The sequence below is a fragment of the Martes martes genome, assembly GCF_963455335.1.
Source record: "Martes martes genome assembly, chromosome: 15".
Taxonomy (NCBI): Eukaryota; Metazoa; Chordata; class Mammalia; order Carnivora; family Mustelidae; genus Martes; species Martes martes.
This window is the reverse complement of record NC_137903.1, coordinates 68,650,675-68,666,682: the sequence shown is the minus strand read 5'-3', so window position 1 is coordinate 68,666,682 and position 16,008 is coordinate 68,650,675. Positions and strand designations below refer to the sequence as shown.

The following is a 16,008-nucleotide window of genomic DNA, read 5'->3' as shown; positions in this document are numbered from 1 at the left end:
GGGCAGCGTTTGTCCCGGAGACCCGGGCGGGACGGGGTCGCGGCCGAGCGGGTCCGCGCGTGCACGAGGACGGGGTCGCGGCCGCGGCGGACTCCCGCGGGCCCCGCGCAAACCCCTTGGGCTCGTGGACTTGCGGCCCCGCAGGGCCCGAGGTGCGGGAACGTCCGACTCCGTCCACCGGACCGCGTTCCTACGCCTCCTTCCCAGGCGCTCGCGCGGGGGGGCGGCGGGGAGTCTCCGGTGGGACCTCGGCGCGGCCCCCGGGGCATCCGCCGGCCCGAGCCGAGCCGGTCCGGACGTTCGCGGCGGACGCCGGGGGCCGCGAGGCCGGCCCTGCCCTGGGGGTCGCGGGGATCCCGGTCAGCAGCGGGGCTCGGCGCCGCCGTCCGGTCCGGGCAGCCCGCACCGCCCTGCTCTCCTCGCCGCAGCCCTGCCCGCCGCGGCTGTCCGCCGGGTCGTGGCTCCGGAAGCTGCACTTGGGGTCACAGGAGCCTGGTCGAGGCCGACGTTACACGTGACTTTCCCTGCGGCCACCCGGGGGTTCCGCGGAGAAGCCGCGGCGGAGCGACCCGGAGGCCTCCCGCGCCGGGCGGTGGCGGCGCGGCGGGGGGGCGGGGCGGTGGCGGGGCGGTGGCGGGGCCGGGGGCGGGGCGGGCCGGGGGGCGGGGCCGGGCCGGGGGGCGGGGCCGGGCCGGGGGGGCGGGGCGGGGCGGGGCGGGCGGACCTCAGCCCCCGCGCCCCCGGCGCTCCCGCCTCCCACCCCCGCAGCGGGCGGGCCGGAGCGGCGGGGCGCGTGCGCGTGCGCGGGCGGCCCGGGGGCGGCCCGGGGGCGGGGGCGGGCGGGGCGCGCTGGGCGGCGGCGGCGCACCCGGAAGAGCCGGGCTCCGCGGGCGCAACAGGCGGCGGGGGCGGCGCGCGACCCCCGGCGGGATGGACAAGCTGAAGAAGGTGCTGAGCGGCCAGGACTGCGAGGACCGGGGCGGCCTGGCCGAGGTGAGCGCGCCCGCGGCCGGGGGCGGGAGGCGGGGAGGCGGCCGGACCCCCGGGCGGTGCGGACCCCCGGCCTGGCCGGCCCCTGCGTCCCCGCGCCGCGCCCGGGCCCCCTCGACCAGGGCCCCCTCGACAGGCGGCGCCGCGGGAGCGTCCACGCGGGCGGAGCCGGTCCCTGGCGCCCGGGCTCGGTGTCGGGGTCCCTCTCCCGCCCGCGGGCCCCTGTCGGCGTCGTGGCGCGTGTTCCCGGCGCTCCGCGGGGCGCCCCGGTTCCCCGAGCCCGTGCGTCCGTCCGCGCGGCAGAGCCCGGACCCCGGGAGCCCCGGACGCCGCGCGTGCGGGCGGGTCAGGGTCAGGGTCAGGGTCAGGGTCGGGGTCAGGGTCTCGCTCCGGCCCGGGCTGCGGAGCCACAGCGCGCGTCGCCGGGTCCCTGCGCTTCCGGCGCGTTTGCGCCTGTTTTCCTCCCCGGGCGACCCAGCGACGCTTCCCTGCCGGCGTGTGCCTCAGTTTCCCCGGCTGCGGGGCGAGGCTGCGGCCCGCCCCGCTCTCCGGTTTGCTGCCGCTGCTGCTGTCGCGCCCGTCGGCGGTTGCCGGGTTTTGTCTGCGTTTCCCGCCGGGAGCGCCCGCAGCTCGGAGCGCGGTCCCCGGACCCGGACCTTCACCCTGAAGACCCGCCCTCGACCCTGACCCGGATTTCAGGAATCGGGGTTCGTTCGTTCTTTCTATTTCAAACCAGCTCTGCGGGATCTTTTTTTTTTTTTTTTTTTTTAAGATTTTATTTATTTATTTGACAGATCACAAGTAGGCAGAGAGGCAGGTGGGGGCGGGTGGGGGGGCGGGAAGCAGACTCCCTGCTGAGCGGAGAGCCCGAACCCTGAGATCATGACCCGAGCCGAGCCGAAGGCAGAGGCCCAACCCACCGAGCCCCTCTGTGGGTTCTTTTTACTTGGGTCAGGGCTAGGGTTAGGGTTAGGCCTTTATTAGTGGGTCCGGGCTCAAGAGTAATTTCTTGCATTTTTTGTTTCTGATTTCTGGCTTCTGTTAGGAACTGTCAAGTCAACCCCCACACGGCCTAGTAAATCCTGGGCAGTGGACCGTTGCGCGTTCTCTGAAGGCATTATGCCCTGTGGAGGGTCATCCTGCTGTGACGAGCAGGTCGGCCTCCAGAGCGAGACACGTGGTCATCCTGGAGACTCTTGGGTGTTGACAGCAAGGCGAGGCAGATACTTTGTATTTAGAAAACAGTCACAAAACGGACCCTTAAGAGTGAGTGATTAGTGCAGATTGAAGATGCGAAGGCTGAGTTGGCTTTTACCCAAGGTGGTGCATGTCCGCACTGGGCACAGGGAAGGGCTGTAAGCTCAGCCCTGTCTTAAATCTGTTTAAGAAAGACAAGGTGCCGCTCTCGTTGTGAAGTCCCGCTGTCCGTCTGCTCTCCTGAGTGTGAGATTCCTGTTTTCATACCTCATTGTATGTCGTTTCCTGAGTCCCAGACTCCTGGGAAACATCCTGTGGCTGGCTGAATTCATGTTCAGGATTGTTCTTGGCTTAATTTTTAATTTTTACTGATTCGAGCCTCCTTTAAAGTATGGGTATTGGCTTGATCGTCTCACATCTCCCCTGGCTTCGAAGCCGGCAGAGCTGGAGATTCTGTGGAGATTCTGTGCTGAAATTTCTGTTTTGTGTGGTGAGTTGGACTTCGTGGCCTTATGGGCTCTTCAAATTAAATTATGGAAGTTGTCAGAGGTCACCATAAGTGAGTACTTTTCAAATTTTTATTCTTTTAACGTAAACAACAAAAGCACGACTAGTTCTGTTTCTCTTACATGTGAAACTAGGCATCAAAACCACTTGGCCGTGCTTAATCACCAATAATAGCCTCATGATGAGGTTTTTAATTGATACCTCCCCTTCATAAATACGCCTTCAACCTTTGGTTTTAGTGGGCTTCTGTCCTAAAGTATAGCTTTCATTTTTTCCATAGAGAATTCCAGGCATGAGAAAGGAATGAGTGGTAGGAAGTAGTATCTGTTTCTCACCTTCTTCTGGTTACCAGCCCTGTTTCCTCAAACAGTTCTTAGCTTTTTACCTCGTTTTGGCAAGAACCTTTCATCTCTCCATGTCCCAGTGTCAAAGGGACCTTTGTTCGTAACTGCCAGTCAGATGGCTTGTGTGCAGATCGCTGACAATTCTATTCAGGTTCTATGTAAGCTACTCTAATTTCCAGAAGGTGCCCCAGCACAGCTTCCAGCAGCCATGAATTGAGAAGTTTTGTTTTTTTTTTTTAAAGATTTTATTTATTTCTTTGACAGAGAGAGAGAGATCACAGGTAGGCAGAGAGGCAGGCAGAGAGAGAGAAGGGAGGAAGCAGGCTCCCCGCTGAGCAGAGAGCCCGATGCGGGGCTCGATCCCAGGACCCTGAGACTATGACCTGAGCCGAAGGCAGAGGCTTAACCCACTGAGCCACCCAGGCGCCCCTAGAGAGGTGTTTTATATCGACTGAGTCTGTTTTTATAAGTTGGCAAAAGGAAGGGCTGGGCTTTCGCTGAGCCCAGTGTGACGGGGAACAGCAGTTCCCTCTTGCTGTGACCGCGCCGGTCAACCAAGTGCAGTGACACGCAGTGGGGAGACACGAGTGACGAAAAGTTGTCTGTACCCCCCCATTGGGGTGACATTTGGGTGGAAATTTCAGCTTGAGGGACACGTAGAACCGATGTGTCACTTTCGTTTCGAAGGAAGAAAGCGGAGCTGCTTTCTCTTGCGCGTGAGTTTGGCTTGTAAGAGGCCTGGGACCGTCCTGTGCAGACCGTATTCAGGTCTCTGAATGCCAAGGCCAGCTCATGCTGACATACGATCTTATGGGTTATCCTCTTAAAAAAAAAAGGTTGAATGTCTCACGACATCCCTGTGGATGCCAAGTCGTGCTCCAGCTGTGAACCCCGTCCCGTTGCGCTGCGGCGCCCGTCTCCCCGCGCGCAGCTCACCTCTTTCCCTGCCTGGCAGAGTAGGTTCTGTTTCCTGCGTGAGTAGGAGGAGTGGCGTCTTCTGGTCTTATTTTCTTCCTGATGGGAGGCTGACCGTGTGAATCAGAAGGCTGAGCTGGTTGTGGGGCCGCCATCGCGGTCGACCCGCCGAGTGTCGTGGGACTCATTTGGGTGCGGGTTTTACTCAGCAAGGAAGCCGGGCGGCCCATCTGTCTGGCCCTGACAGACACCCTGTTCCTGCTGGGTGTCACCGTCCCCGATGGCACCTTTCTGCGCGGTGTCATGTGGTGTCCCATGTTTCCACAGGTGCTGTGTCTGCTGGGGGATGGCAGTGTCAGGAGTCCCCCTTAAACATGGGTGAACAGGGGCGCTTAGGGGTCTCAGTCGTTCAGTGTCCACCTCTTGACAGCTCATGATCTCAGGGTCCTGAGATCGAGCCCTACATCAGGCTCCCTGTGCCTGGAGCCTGCTTAAGAGTCCCTTCCCCTCCCTCTCTCAAAAAGTAAAAAAAAGGGGCGCCTGGGTGGCTCAGTGAGTTAAGCCTCTGCCTTCAGCTCAGGTCATGATCTCAGGGTCCTGGGATCGAGCCCCGCATCGGGCTCTCTGCTCGGCGGGGAGCCTGCTTCCCCCTCTCTCTCTGCCTGCCTCTCTGTCTACTTGTGATCTCTGTCAAATAAATAAATAAAATCTTTAAAAAAAACAAAGTAAAAGAAAAATTCGTGTGCATCTATGCGGTAGGAGGAAAACCCCTCTTGACGACGGCCCTTCGTCCTGGCTCTCTCGCGGATGGAAGTCAGGCTGTTCTGTGGCAGGGGCTGGCCACCCCTGGGAGAGCCGCTGGTCCTTGTCTTCCGGCGTCTGGTTCGGCAGGAAGTTTGGGGACGGGGCCAAGAGCCCGCCCTGAGCTGGGGGCGTCGAGGCTGAAGGACTTGCCCGTCCAGTGGCCCTTGCAGCTTCTGGCAACGTCCTTCTTCGTCAGGGGGTAGAAATGTTACGGCAGCTTCCCCGCTGCCGATGGCGGCCGTGCTGGCCACGCGAGGCGAGCCTGCTGCAGGCGCACTGGGCAGGAGGCCGGGGGCAGGTCTCAGTGGCAGCGGCCCGTCCCCAGCATGACGTGGCCAGGAAGGTCTCTGCGCAGGCTCTGGGCTGGCCTCTTTGACATGGAGGAGCGCCCGTGGGAGCTGCGTGCAGGCTCCCCTGTTAGCAGAGTTGTCGTTGGCAATCTCGCGCCCCCGGGACGGATTAATTACGGTAGCGGAGCCTGGCGCTCGTGAATTACCTGGGATCCGTCTCACGCGTGGGTGACTTGGCTGATGCCGGCACGAAGCACCTCAGATCCAGCCGAGGGCCCTGACGCGATGACAGCCTTCGTCCCCTGGGGTCTCAGAGATGCCGGGAGGAGTAGCTGCTGCTGAACTTCGGCTCGTCGATGCGGGAGGCCGTGCCCGGTGGCCTGAGCGCCGGCCGCCGCCTGGCTCCCCGTTCCCCGGGCCCCTGCCTGCGGCCGCTCACGCCTTTGCAGTTGTCCGTGTCCGGCCCGGGCTGCCGTAAGGGCTTGGGCTACTCTGGGGCCTGCTGCCTTGCTGTGCTGTGTGTGAAATGGTGGAGACTTGCCACCTCGGGGGTGTTCACCTAGAGGCTGGGTAACCTCGTATCTGCTGCCGGAGAGGAGATTCGTGGGTGGAGAAGGAGTTGGGTGCCATGACTCGGGAGGGCTCTCCTAGCAGCGAGGGAGTCGGAGTCTCTGTTTCTGCCTCCCACGGGTCAAACTCCCACAATCTCATTACGTGCTTCCCTTGTTCTTGCTGCTTAAACACGCATATCCCTGTGTGTAATCCGTCGTTTGGAAATTCCAGGTCGTCGAGGCGTCTTCATTGAGCTGGGGCACCAGAATAAAGGGCTTCATCGCGTGTTTTGCTGCAGGAATTGTCTGCTCACTGTTGGTGAGATGTCCCTCCCCTCCCCTGTCCTTTCCCCGCCCGGTCCTTCCTTCCCTCTGCCTTTCCCCTTTTGTCCACCTCCTCCCTTCTGCCTCATGAAATGCACGGATGAGAGCGAGAGGAGAGGGAGGTGCTGACGAGGGAGGGGAGGCGACTGGGGGTCTCTGTGCACTCTGGCTGTGGTCTGGCAGGGGGGTCCTCCCCTTGCAAACGTCCTGTGCTTTATCTTCCAGGGGACTCTCCTGCTCTGGGTGCCCAGGAAGGGCCTGTACCTCTTCGCAGTGTTTTATACCTTTGGTAACATTGCATCGATTGGGAGGTAACAGTTTTTTGCTTTTTGTTTTTTGTTTTTTAATTGAACCTTAGCCAGTCACTGGACGGGAAAATAGGTGTGGGTTGTGCTTCAGGTACGTGAAGGAGGATGCTTTAGTAGTTTTAAGGATTGGTTTCACACCGAAGGTTGTTAAAATACATCGTATCCAAAAAAATGCACAAAATATACATCACGCTTATATTCTGTCACTTCAAAATATTTTAGTATCTTTTTTTTCTTAAAGATTTTATTTATTGGGGCGCCTGGGTGACTCAGTCAGTTAAGCATCTGACTTTGGCGCGGGTTGTGATCTCGATGTCTTGGGATCGAGCCCCACGTCAGGTCCCCCACTCAGCAGGGAGTCTGCTTCTCTTTCTCCCTCTCCCTTCCCCTGCTTGTGCTCTGTCAAATAAGTAACGAATACATAAACTTAGGTATTTGGGAGAGATGTGGCGGAGGAGCAGAAGAAGAGGGACAAGCAGACTCTGGAGTGAGTGCAGAGCCCGACACAGGGCTCGATCCCACAACCCTGAGATCATGACCAAAATCAGGACTTGGACATCAAACTGACCGAGCCACCCAGGCACCCCAGTGTTTTTGTATCTTGTGTATTTTTTTTAATTTCTGTTTTTGAAAAGATTTTATTTTTTTATTCTTTTTAAAGATTTTATTTATTTATTTGACAGACAGAGATCACAAGCAGGCAGAGGCAGGCAGAGAGAGAGGAGGAAGCAGGCTCCCTGCCAAGCAGAGAGCCCGATGCGGGGCTGGATCCCAGGACCCTGAGATCATGACCTGAGCCGAAGGCAGAGGCTTAACCCACTGAGCCCCCCAGGTGCCCTGGACAAAACTTTCTTATTTATTCTCTTCTTATCCTCAAAGTCTCTCTCAATCCCTTTAACTCCTTAAATCATTTAACATTTAATGATTTTTTTTCCTTTTTTTTAAAGATTTTTATTTTACTTTATTTATTTGAGAGAGAGAGAGAGCGCACGAGCGAGCATGAAGCAGGCGGAGGAGGAGAAGGAGAGGGAGAAGCAGACTCCCAGCTGAGCAGGGAGCCTGATGCCAGGCTCCATCCCAGGACCCTGAGATCATGACCTGAGTGAAAGGCAGACGCTTAACCCACTGAGCCACCCAGGCGCCCGTACTCATTTTTTTGAAAGAGTGAAAGAGAGGGAGAGAGAGAGCATGGGGGGAGAGGGGCAGAGGGAGAGGCAGAAGCAGTCTTCTCACTGAGCAGGGAGCCTGGCGCAGAGGGGCTCGATGCTAGGACCCTGAGCTCATGACCTGAGCCGAAGGCAGACGCTTAACTGAGTGAGCCCCCCAGGCGCCCCTGTCTTAGTTTATTTGTGAAATCTGCTGGGATGAAGTTACTGTTGTGGTTTTACACGCGAGGGAACCGTGGCACGCAGCGGTTGAATGGCATCTTGAGGCTTGACGACACGGTCCTGTCTGCATTCTGGCCTGCTGCTGCCAGAGGCTGAGTGGGGATTTGAGAAGGGCTCACGGGCCAGAGGCTCCTGGGCAGGGGTGTTCTTACTCGGCCGGCGGAGGACCCTCTCAGACCTGGCCCTAGGCCCAGGAGCAGGGGGAGCTAACGGAGGCCTGCCCGCAGCAGGCAGCCCATTTTGCACGCTGCAGGTGCACACACAGCCCAGGTCAAGTCCAGCTCGTGCTTCAGCCACACCGTGTGCCGACAGCAACAGTCCTGCTGGCCTGACTTCTGCCTGCAGGGCCCCCTGGAACCTGAGCTCTGTGATTTCCTTTCCCTCCCCCTTCCCTTGCATCTCAGTCAATGGCCTCAGAGTCCTGGGCGTCCCAGCGCCGGCCCCTGTGATTGCTCACCGTGACTTGGTGCTGACCCCTTCCTTTTTGTCTCCATGGTTATTGTCCCTGGGATGGACTCACGTGCTTAATGACTGAGCCTTGATCATACCTGGGTGGGGCTCTGAGCCCTCCCAGACTGTGGTTTGGTTCCTGCCCCTGGAGCTCACGGGTGGGCCTGGCAGATGTGAACGGGTGACGGAGTAGGGCAGGGCGGAGGAGGGGCCTGGGAGGGGCAGCTGCTGCCGCCTGAACCCGGAGGCGGGGAGGGCTCGTAGACCTGGCGCCACCTGAGCCGCCCTTCGGTCTGGCACGAATCACTTCCCGTCTGAACTCCTGCAGGAGTCTGGGCTGGCTTCTCTGTCTCCCTTCGTGTCCCTCTGGGCCATTTTCTGCGGCGCCCCAGCACACTCTGTGTGGCCCTACCTCGTGCGAGCCTACGGGAGAGGCGCTTAGAGAGCTGGCTTGACCCAGGTCCATTCCGCAGCCAGGCCCAGCCTCTTGCATTTCCCCAAACGTCCTTGTGCTTGTTCTGGGGCTAACGTCTTTGTCTAGAATGCTGCCCCGTCTATATCTCCCTCTTTGTGCCCTGCCCCCCCCCCCCCCATTTTAGGGGAATTCTTGCTCATTTGTCAGGACGTGGCTCCAAAGTCACCACTCCTGTGAGACTTGTCATCACCTCTCCCCACCCAGAATCAGTGACCTCTTCTTTCCTAGGGGACTCTGTGTGTCCCAGATATGTTTACGGGACAGCACAGGTAGCATTTTATTACACTGACTTGTTACAAGTCTCTAAGCCACTTGACGGGCTGTACCTCTGCCCTACCTGTCCCTGTTGTCCCCAAACCCAGCTCTGTTTTTGGCTGGAAATGTTAACCAAATGATTGAGTGCATGACTCTGGCTGCCTTCTCAGAACTTGATTTATGAATGCTTCTGATAGTGAAGTCTCATCTTGCCTCTCCAGCCCTCTTGAATACTAACTTTTGGAGGGTTTTGCTTTGGGCAGACGATGCAGGTTTCGTGTCGAGGCTGCAAACAGAGCATAAACGCAGGAGTGTGCTGGTCCGTCCAGGAGAACAATCCCTACTAGGGTCGGGTCTTCACAGCCCTGCCTGTGGAAGTAACACGGGGAGCAAAAGGTTATTTCCAGGGCGTGTCTAGGAGTTTATGGCTTTAGCTATATGGTGTTATTATTTATTTATTTGACAGGGAGATGGAGGGAGAGGGAGAGAGCACAAGCAGGGGGAGCAGCTGAGGGAGAGGGGGAGGCAGGCTCCCTGACGAGCCGGCAGCCTGACGTGGGGCTCGATCCCAGGACCCGAAGATCAGGACCTGAGCCGAAGGCAGATGCTTAATGGCTGAGCCACCCAGCGTCCTCTAACCTGTTACAGTTTCGTGTTTATGCTGTATTTAATTTTTAAGGCCAGCCTTGGCTGTTGCTTCTTGTTCAGTGTTGGCTGGGAGTGCAGCTGTGAATTCAGATTGAAACTTAACAGTACTTTAAAGAGAAGTAGGCTTATTTTTTTTCTGTTTTTACCAAACACCTGGTAGCTAATGTTTAAACACTGGCTGTTACAGGCTCCTGCCGGGGTGATGCCACATGGGGCCTTTCTGTAGGAATCTAGAGACACGACAGACCTCGCCCTGGGGCTTGGGGTTGGGGTCTGTGTGGGTTAGTGTCCCTTGCAGCCCCCTCTCCAGTTCCAGTCCCACTGAAAGTGCACGACGGATGTCTTCCGGGCTTTGGATCCCGTAGCTGTGGGTTCGAGGGTGGGCTAAGTTCCTAGCTGTGTGGGTGTGGATGAGGACACTTTCCTGAGCTTCGTTTTCCCATCCCTGAAATAAATAAGCATAACGACACCTACCCCACCGACTTGCGGAGGGATGGGATGAGGTCGGGGGTGTCCTGTCTGGCACGTAGCAAACACTGACCAACTCACAGAGGATACGACCGGTAGAATTACTCTCGGGAGAATGAAAGAACGGGAAGTGCTCTGTTTTTTAATACCAGCAACCCAAACCCGTCAGGTGTGTTTTCTCTTTAAAATGATCCGAGTCTCTGGTCGGCCGGTTGGTTTCCATGGGTGGGTGTTGAGGAGGCGGGGGCGCAGCTCTCGGAGGCCTGGGGGCTCCCGGTGTGGTTCCGGAGCCAAGCCCCATGCACTCACACCCGCGGAGCGGGGAGCCCCGGCCCGGCTAGCAGACCCCTCCGGCTTCTGTTTCTTCGCCTGCAGAGGAAGTAGGACGATTCCTGTCATCCACCCCACGGACCGTCGAAGGGTTAGGTGGGGATAGTACGCAAAAGGCCGGAAAGGCTGGCAGTTGGCAGGTGGCAGGAGCCTCCCCGCTGTCCCCGGCCACGACAGCTGTGATCCCCGTGGCTGCTCCTGGCCAGGCGGGAGGGGAGGCGGTGGGCTGGGCCTGGGCCGGGCCGGGCCCCGGGCTGCTCTGAACGGCCTCTGTGTGTTTGCCTCTCAGCACCGTCTTCCTCATGGGCCCAGTGAAGCAGCTGAAGAGGATGTTTGAGCCGACGCGCTTGATCGCGACGATCGTGGTGCTGGTAAGGCCTGCCTTGGAGCCGCACTTGTGACATAGGACTGCTTAGCTTGTCGTCTTCCTCCCCTTTCCTTTCCCCCTTCGTCTTGACTCACTGCCCGACGCCTGTGAGCTCCGAGTTGGAGGGAGAATTCTGCGTCTGGTTGTGACGCCCGGCGTGTGCCGCACCCGCAGCGGGCCGCTGGGAGCGGTCGTCCTGGTGATGGGGGAGCCGCGCCCGGCAGAGTCCCGGGGAGTGACCGCGAACACAGGCTTTGCTCGCTGGAGCGGGCGTCTGGGCTCCTGGAGCCGGCGCGCTCTTTCCTCGGCACCTGATCGCCCCCGCTTGCCTCCGGGGCTGCCGTCCTCGGGGCCCCTCCGCTCTGCTCCCTGCTCCGACGGTACTGCCTGCAGCCCGTCCCGTCCCCCTGTCCCGTTGCTCCTGTCCCACGCTCCTGCCCCTTCCTCCTCTGGGCTGCCGCATTCTGTGTGACCCTTGGCATCGTTCCAGCCCACATTCGCTGGCCTTCTGTCAAAATCGTCTTTCCTGCAACATCTGGGCCTCGATCAGTGCACTTTGATTGTTAGTTTCATCTCCGTCCACGTCGCTTGTTGGGACGGGTGCGTTTGGTGAGGCCGCGTCCACGTTAGCTGTTGCTCACGTGTCCTTGCTGAGCATCAGCCCAGCGCTGGCCGCGAGAGAGTGCTTGGGGCGTGATTACTGAGCAGTTAAGCCGTAGAGGGACAGAGGAGATGGGCATGACCGGCCGCCCGAGGCCATTGTTCCTGGCCAGCCTGGTTGTAGATGGTCCGGGCGGGTCTTACGGAAAGAACTTTCTAAGGAGGGAGTCAGCGTGTTAGGTGACATGTAAACCAGTAACCGGCTGCCCGGAATCTCGTGTCACCCTTCGTCCCTGCTCGCCTTTCCTGCCCCAGACGCAGGGGGTTTCGGCAGGGACTCAAATACAGGGCTATGAGTGCGGCTGTGTTAGTGAGTTTGAATGAAAATGGGGAGGGGTGAGGGAGGGACCAGAGATGTGATTTTATTTTCTGGGAAGACAGTTTGGGGAAATTGGAAAGGCAAAGAGGATCCATTTCTTTTTAATCTACATCTGTTTTTATGGGCTGGTTTCACTTCATTGGGATTTTAACTCTTCTGCTAAACGCGGGCGCTCCCGTGGGTCCGGCGCTTGGAGAGGAAGGATGCCTTTGGACGCTGCGATCAGCCGAGAGCCTGGTCAGTGTGGGGGGAAGAGTGTGGTAACTTTGCCGAGCATGGTGAGGCCTTCGCAGGATTTTCCTCCATGTTGTCACTGTATTAATTAATGTTTTTCTTCTCTTCTAGTTGTGTTTTGCCCTTACCCTGTGTTCTGCCTTTTGGGTAAGCGTGTGTTTTGACTTCCTTGAACCGTTTGGCTCACGCCTCTTGTCACACACCGTGTGGTAACCGTCTTCTCCTTTCAGTGGCGTAACAAGGGGCTCGCGCTCATCTTCTGCATTTTGCAGTCCTTGGCCCTGACGTGGTAAGTGATGTCTCCAATAGTCTCGTCCCACGTCGCTGTCTGAATAACGCGGCTGAAGGAGATACATGGTGTGGGTAGGAGGACAGAAAAACATAGGAGCCTTTCAGTTTAAGAATTCTCAAGGATGCAAGTGAAATCAGACGGCAGAGCGGAAGTCTGTGCCCTCAGCCGCACGCCGGTAGCCGACGTCCGCGGTCTCGGGGCGTCGGGGGCTGGCTGCCTGCTGCACTGTCTTCTGTGGGGCTCCGGGTCGATTTCGAGATGTTCTCAGTGTGACTCAGTCACTTCTGTCTGGTAGGAGCAAGGATGATGGAGTATTTCGGGGGCTGGTAGAGAGAGGCTGTGAGTCAGATGGACGTCCAAGGAAGGCGAGTGGTAGGAAGCAGGGAGCTGCATTTGGGACGGGACGGATGACTCAGCCGAAGCGCAGAGGGAGTTGTCAGCCGGAGATGAGGGACGGCGACTGATGAAACGGAAACCCACGTGGTCGTGGGTGGCAGGCCCGGCAGGTGCCCGGCAGGTGCACGGCAGGCCGTTGGCAAGACCACGCACGGTGAAAGGGGCGCTGGAGACCTCGGTCCTTCCAGACGGGCCCAGCATCCGGAGTGGGGGGAGCGGTGCCGACAGGAGGAACCGATGGCTTCAGAGAGGTCGCTCCGGTCCTTCCAGAGTTTAGGAACGCGTGAGGCCGGCCTGAACGGTTTCCACAGAGACGTGCTGGTCTGCTTCAGGGAAAACATGCTTTCCCTAGTGCCGAGGAGAGAGGGCTGAAAGTCTCAAAGCCACCAGGGACACGCTGTGGTCCCACGTGGCAGGAGCGGGGCTTGAGGCTGTAGCCAAGCACCTCATCGCTTTGGTCATTTGGGACTTGTGAAAAAATACGCTTCCCAAATGCTTTTTGGGATTTACTGTGTTTACAAGTGAGTGACTTTCTCTCCATGGGGAATGGAAGGAGAACGATGGCCTGATTTTGGTGACACGCAGGTTTCAGCAGTAGGTACCGGAGGGCCTGGTTTGTGGCTTATGTTCATGTGCTGTTTCTTTCCGGGGGATGGGGTTGGTACCCACATGTATGTGCCTTTTTTCGCCTATAGACTGAATTTGAAGCCACTTCCCAGAGGTTCAGCATTCGTACAGGCTCACGCAGATGGCAGTAACGCTCCAGCACCGACCGTGTTGTGTTTTCCTCAGGGCTGGTCGTGAGCGTTGGGGCCTCCTACCTGCCTGGGCCTCCGTTGGGTGAAGGGCCTGAGCCAGCTGGGATAGCCAGATAGCTCTGGGCCCGGGTTCCCGAAGAATGGTCACTTCCTTACATTGTTATCCGTAGTGTAGCTGGTGCTGTTTTTTTTTTCTTTCTGTCCTGTTTTCTTTTCTTTTAAAATTGATAGGAGCAGAGCAGAAAACCCTCCCAGTCAGGTGGCCGTTCGTTCTGTTGAGGGTTTATGAAATCCTAGAGGGGAGCTGCGCCGGGTGTTTTCTGGTGTTGTTTCAGAATAGGGCTCTGCACCGTCCCGCTGTGTGGGACCTGCTGACCCCGTGCGGCCTAAGTGACAGGGTCGGCTCCACGTGGGCCTTTTGCCCTTCTTCTCTGGCCACCGACGATCCCCCCACCTGTACCTGGGGCGCGGCGTGTGTTCACATGTGCATGCGAGTGTGCCTAGGTGTGCGTGTACACCCCATGCTGAGGACAGAGAGGGTCTGGGCCCTTCGGGACAGGCGTCCTCGCAGCTGAGGCCCGTTCCTTCCAGAGAGTCCCTGCGTTAATTTTGTCTCTTGTTTGTTTTTGTCGCAGGTACAGCCTTTCCTTCATACCCTATGCCAGGTAAGACTGACTGCGCTCAGGGCTGTGCCTTTCGTCACTCAGGGCAGAGGGCCCTTTGTTTTGGGTGCTTTCAGAGAACATGTATTTTATCTTTACTAAAATTCTTTCAGGCAAATAGGTAAAGGTCCTGTATCCATTTTATAGATTCGTAGGCTGAGGGTCCTGTCCACCCCGTCCCCTGCGGTGCAGGGACCCCAGTTCCGGTGGCAGAACGTTCTCCTGTGACAACGTAGGGCATGTGTGCACGTAATCCCTCTTGGAATGCGTAGCTTTGTGGAGGAAAGGTGAATATCGCTTTAGCATCCCTGAGGGAGAGGTGGAGGGAGCCAGGCTCACGCTTGTTTTCTTGTAGTACCCATGGATGAGAACGTTCCAGAAGTGTTTATGAAGGGAAAGTCGGCAGGGCCAGTCCTCGGAGGACAGGGTTTCCTAGTTAGCAGTGTGGCCTTGGGCGGCTCACTAGACCCCTGTGGCCTGAGAGGACGTGTGTAAGCAGCGTGGGCAGGGCCCGGCCATCCCCAGAGGCACACCTCTGTTGTTCGGCACCTGCAGCGAGGGGCCTCTCAAAACTGGTTGTGTGATCTTTGCCTGACCCTGCTGTCACGCGGCCGCTTCATTTCCATACGTGTCTGTCATTACCTGTTAGTTAGAAAGAGGCTTGTCTTTAGCTGTATTGAGAAGACGAGAGACCGCATGGGAGCTGGGGAGGCGGACGAGCAGGCTTGTGTCACACGTGTTCCGACTCTGCCACTGACAGTGGTTTGAAGATGCTGGGTGGTGCCGATGGGAAGTTCACAGGTCCCTCACCGTAAAGGCAGCTGTGTGGCTTGGGAGTACGTTCTAGGGGGATAACAGTTAGGAAATCCTCTGCTGGCCCAGCGAGTTTGGGGCGCTGGGGGCTTGTCTGAGAAGAGTATGGGTAGAACTGTCTCGGGCAGCTGGGTTTTTATGTGGAAGGAGCCAGAACTGCTCATCCCTGAGCGTCCCGTGATCTTATCAGTTTGCCCACAATTTGAACGTATCATCATGCCAGGACCAGGTCTGTAATTTTCAGGGTCCTGTGCGAAACGTAAATGTGGGCTCCTGGTTAAACAGTGATTGAGAATTTCAAGATGGCAGCCACAGAGTGTTAAACCAGAGGTGAAACCTTTCAAGTATGGGGCGCAGGGAGACTGCCCGAGTCTCTGACCCATGAAGCTGGGCCTGCTCGGTGCCCTTCAGGGCTGTGCACTTGACCTGGACAGCATTCATAGAGCTCATACCTTCCTCCATGTTCCACGGGCAGAGCGGTTACACGGCAGGAGAGGGTTCTGTGGTCACATATGTTTGGGAAGGGGTTAGGCAAAAATAGGTGGGTTCCTTGTTAGGCAACTTTCCAGGTCCTTTGATATGTGTGGTGTTTGCTGCCCTGAGGGATCTTGCTTGACTGCGCGTCTCTTTCTCGTGCAGAACATCTGGGACTGCAGCGTAGAGCGTATCTTAAGTGCTGCGCTGGGGTTATCTTACCATTAAAGCACCGTGCCCGCTCACGCAGATGCACTCACTTATCTCCCGCTCCCTCCATGACGGTCCCGGGATCCTTGACGCCATGTGGCTGAGAGCAGAGGGACAGGGGCGGGGCGGGTAGCCCCGCACAGCCACGTGTGGGCCCGAGACGGCCGTGCTTCCTTGAGTGGGACAGTGATGGATTGGGGACCCACTCTTTCCTTTGCACGCATGTGACTTCTAGGGAGTAAGCGCCTGGGACAGGCCTATCCCAGCAGGTTGATAAGCACCCGGTCACTGCAGAGCGTCCCCTGTGCGCAGGAACTCCTGCAGGCTGTCTCTTAGCAGGTTCCTGCTGTTTGCTTGGGGCGAGGAATGAGGAAAGGCCCGAGTGATGACTGGGTCTGATGTTTTCAGTGCATCTGCTAATTCTGGTTAACTTCTAAGTGCACAGTTTCCGATAACCTCTGCTTTCTTCCTGTCCTTTCCTCTGGCCATTGTCAGTAGCTGTCCGTTACTTGATGCCTGCTCTTTTCACTGTATTAATTCCTGCAGATGTGGGATTTGGAACTCAGCAAGATGGGTCGC

The 16,008-nt window shown here is 57.9% G+C and overlaps 1 protein-coding gene across 2 annotated transcripts in view; it reads left to right on the top strand.

Annotated features, from left to right (window-relative positions):
• Nucleotides 1-843: 843 nt before the first annotated feature.
• Nucleotides 844-16,008, top strand: part of SFT2D2 (SFT2 domain containing 2) — a 54,554-nt gene continuing 39,389 nt past the window's right edge. The window contains exons 1-7 of one of the 2 annotated variants that reach the window (XM_080824056.1): nucleotides 844-993; nucleotides 5,831-5,917; nucleotides 6,148-6,233; nucleotides 10,534-10,615; nucleotides 11,936-11,971; nucleotides 12,055-12,113; nucleotides 13,906-13,935. In XM_080824056.1, the coding sequence (XP_080680182.1) occupies nucleotides 931-993; nucleotides 5,831-5,917; nucleotides 6,148-6,233; nucleotides 10,534-10,615; nucleotides 11,936-11,971; nucleotides 12,055-12,113; nucleotides 13,906-13,935 (443 nt within the window). In that variant the 5' untranslated portion in view covers nucleotides 844-930. The remainder of the gene's footprint in view (nucleotides 994-5,830; nucleotides 5,918-6,147; nucleotides 6,234-10,533; nucleotides 10,616-11,935; nucleotides 11,972-12,054; nucleotides 12,114-13,905; nucleotides 13,936-16,008) is intronic. The other variant, XR_013967985.1, reaches the window with a different exon arrangement.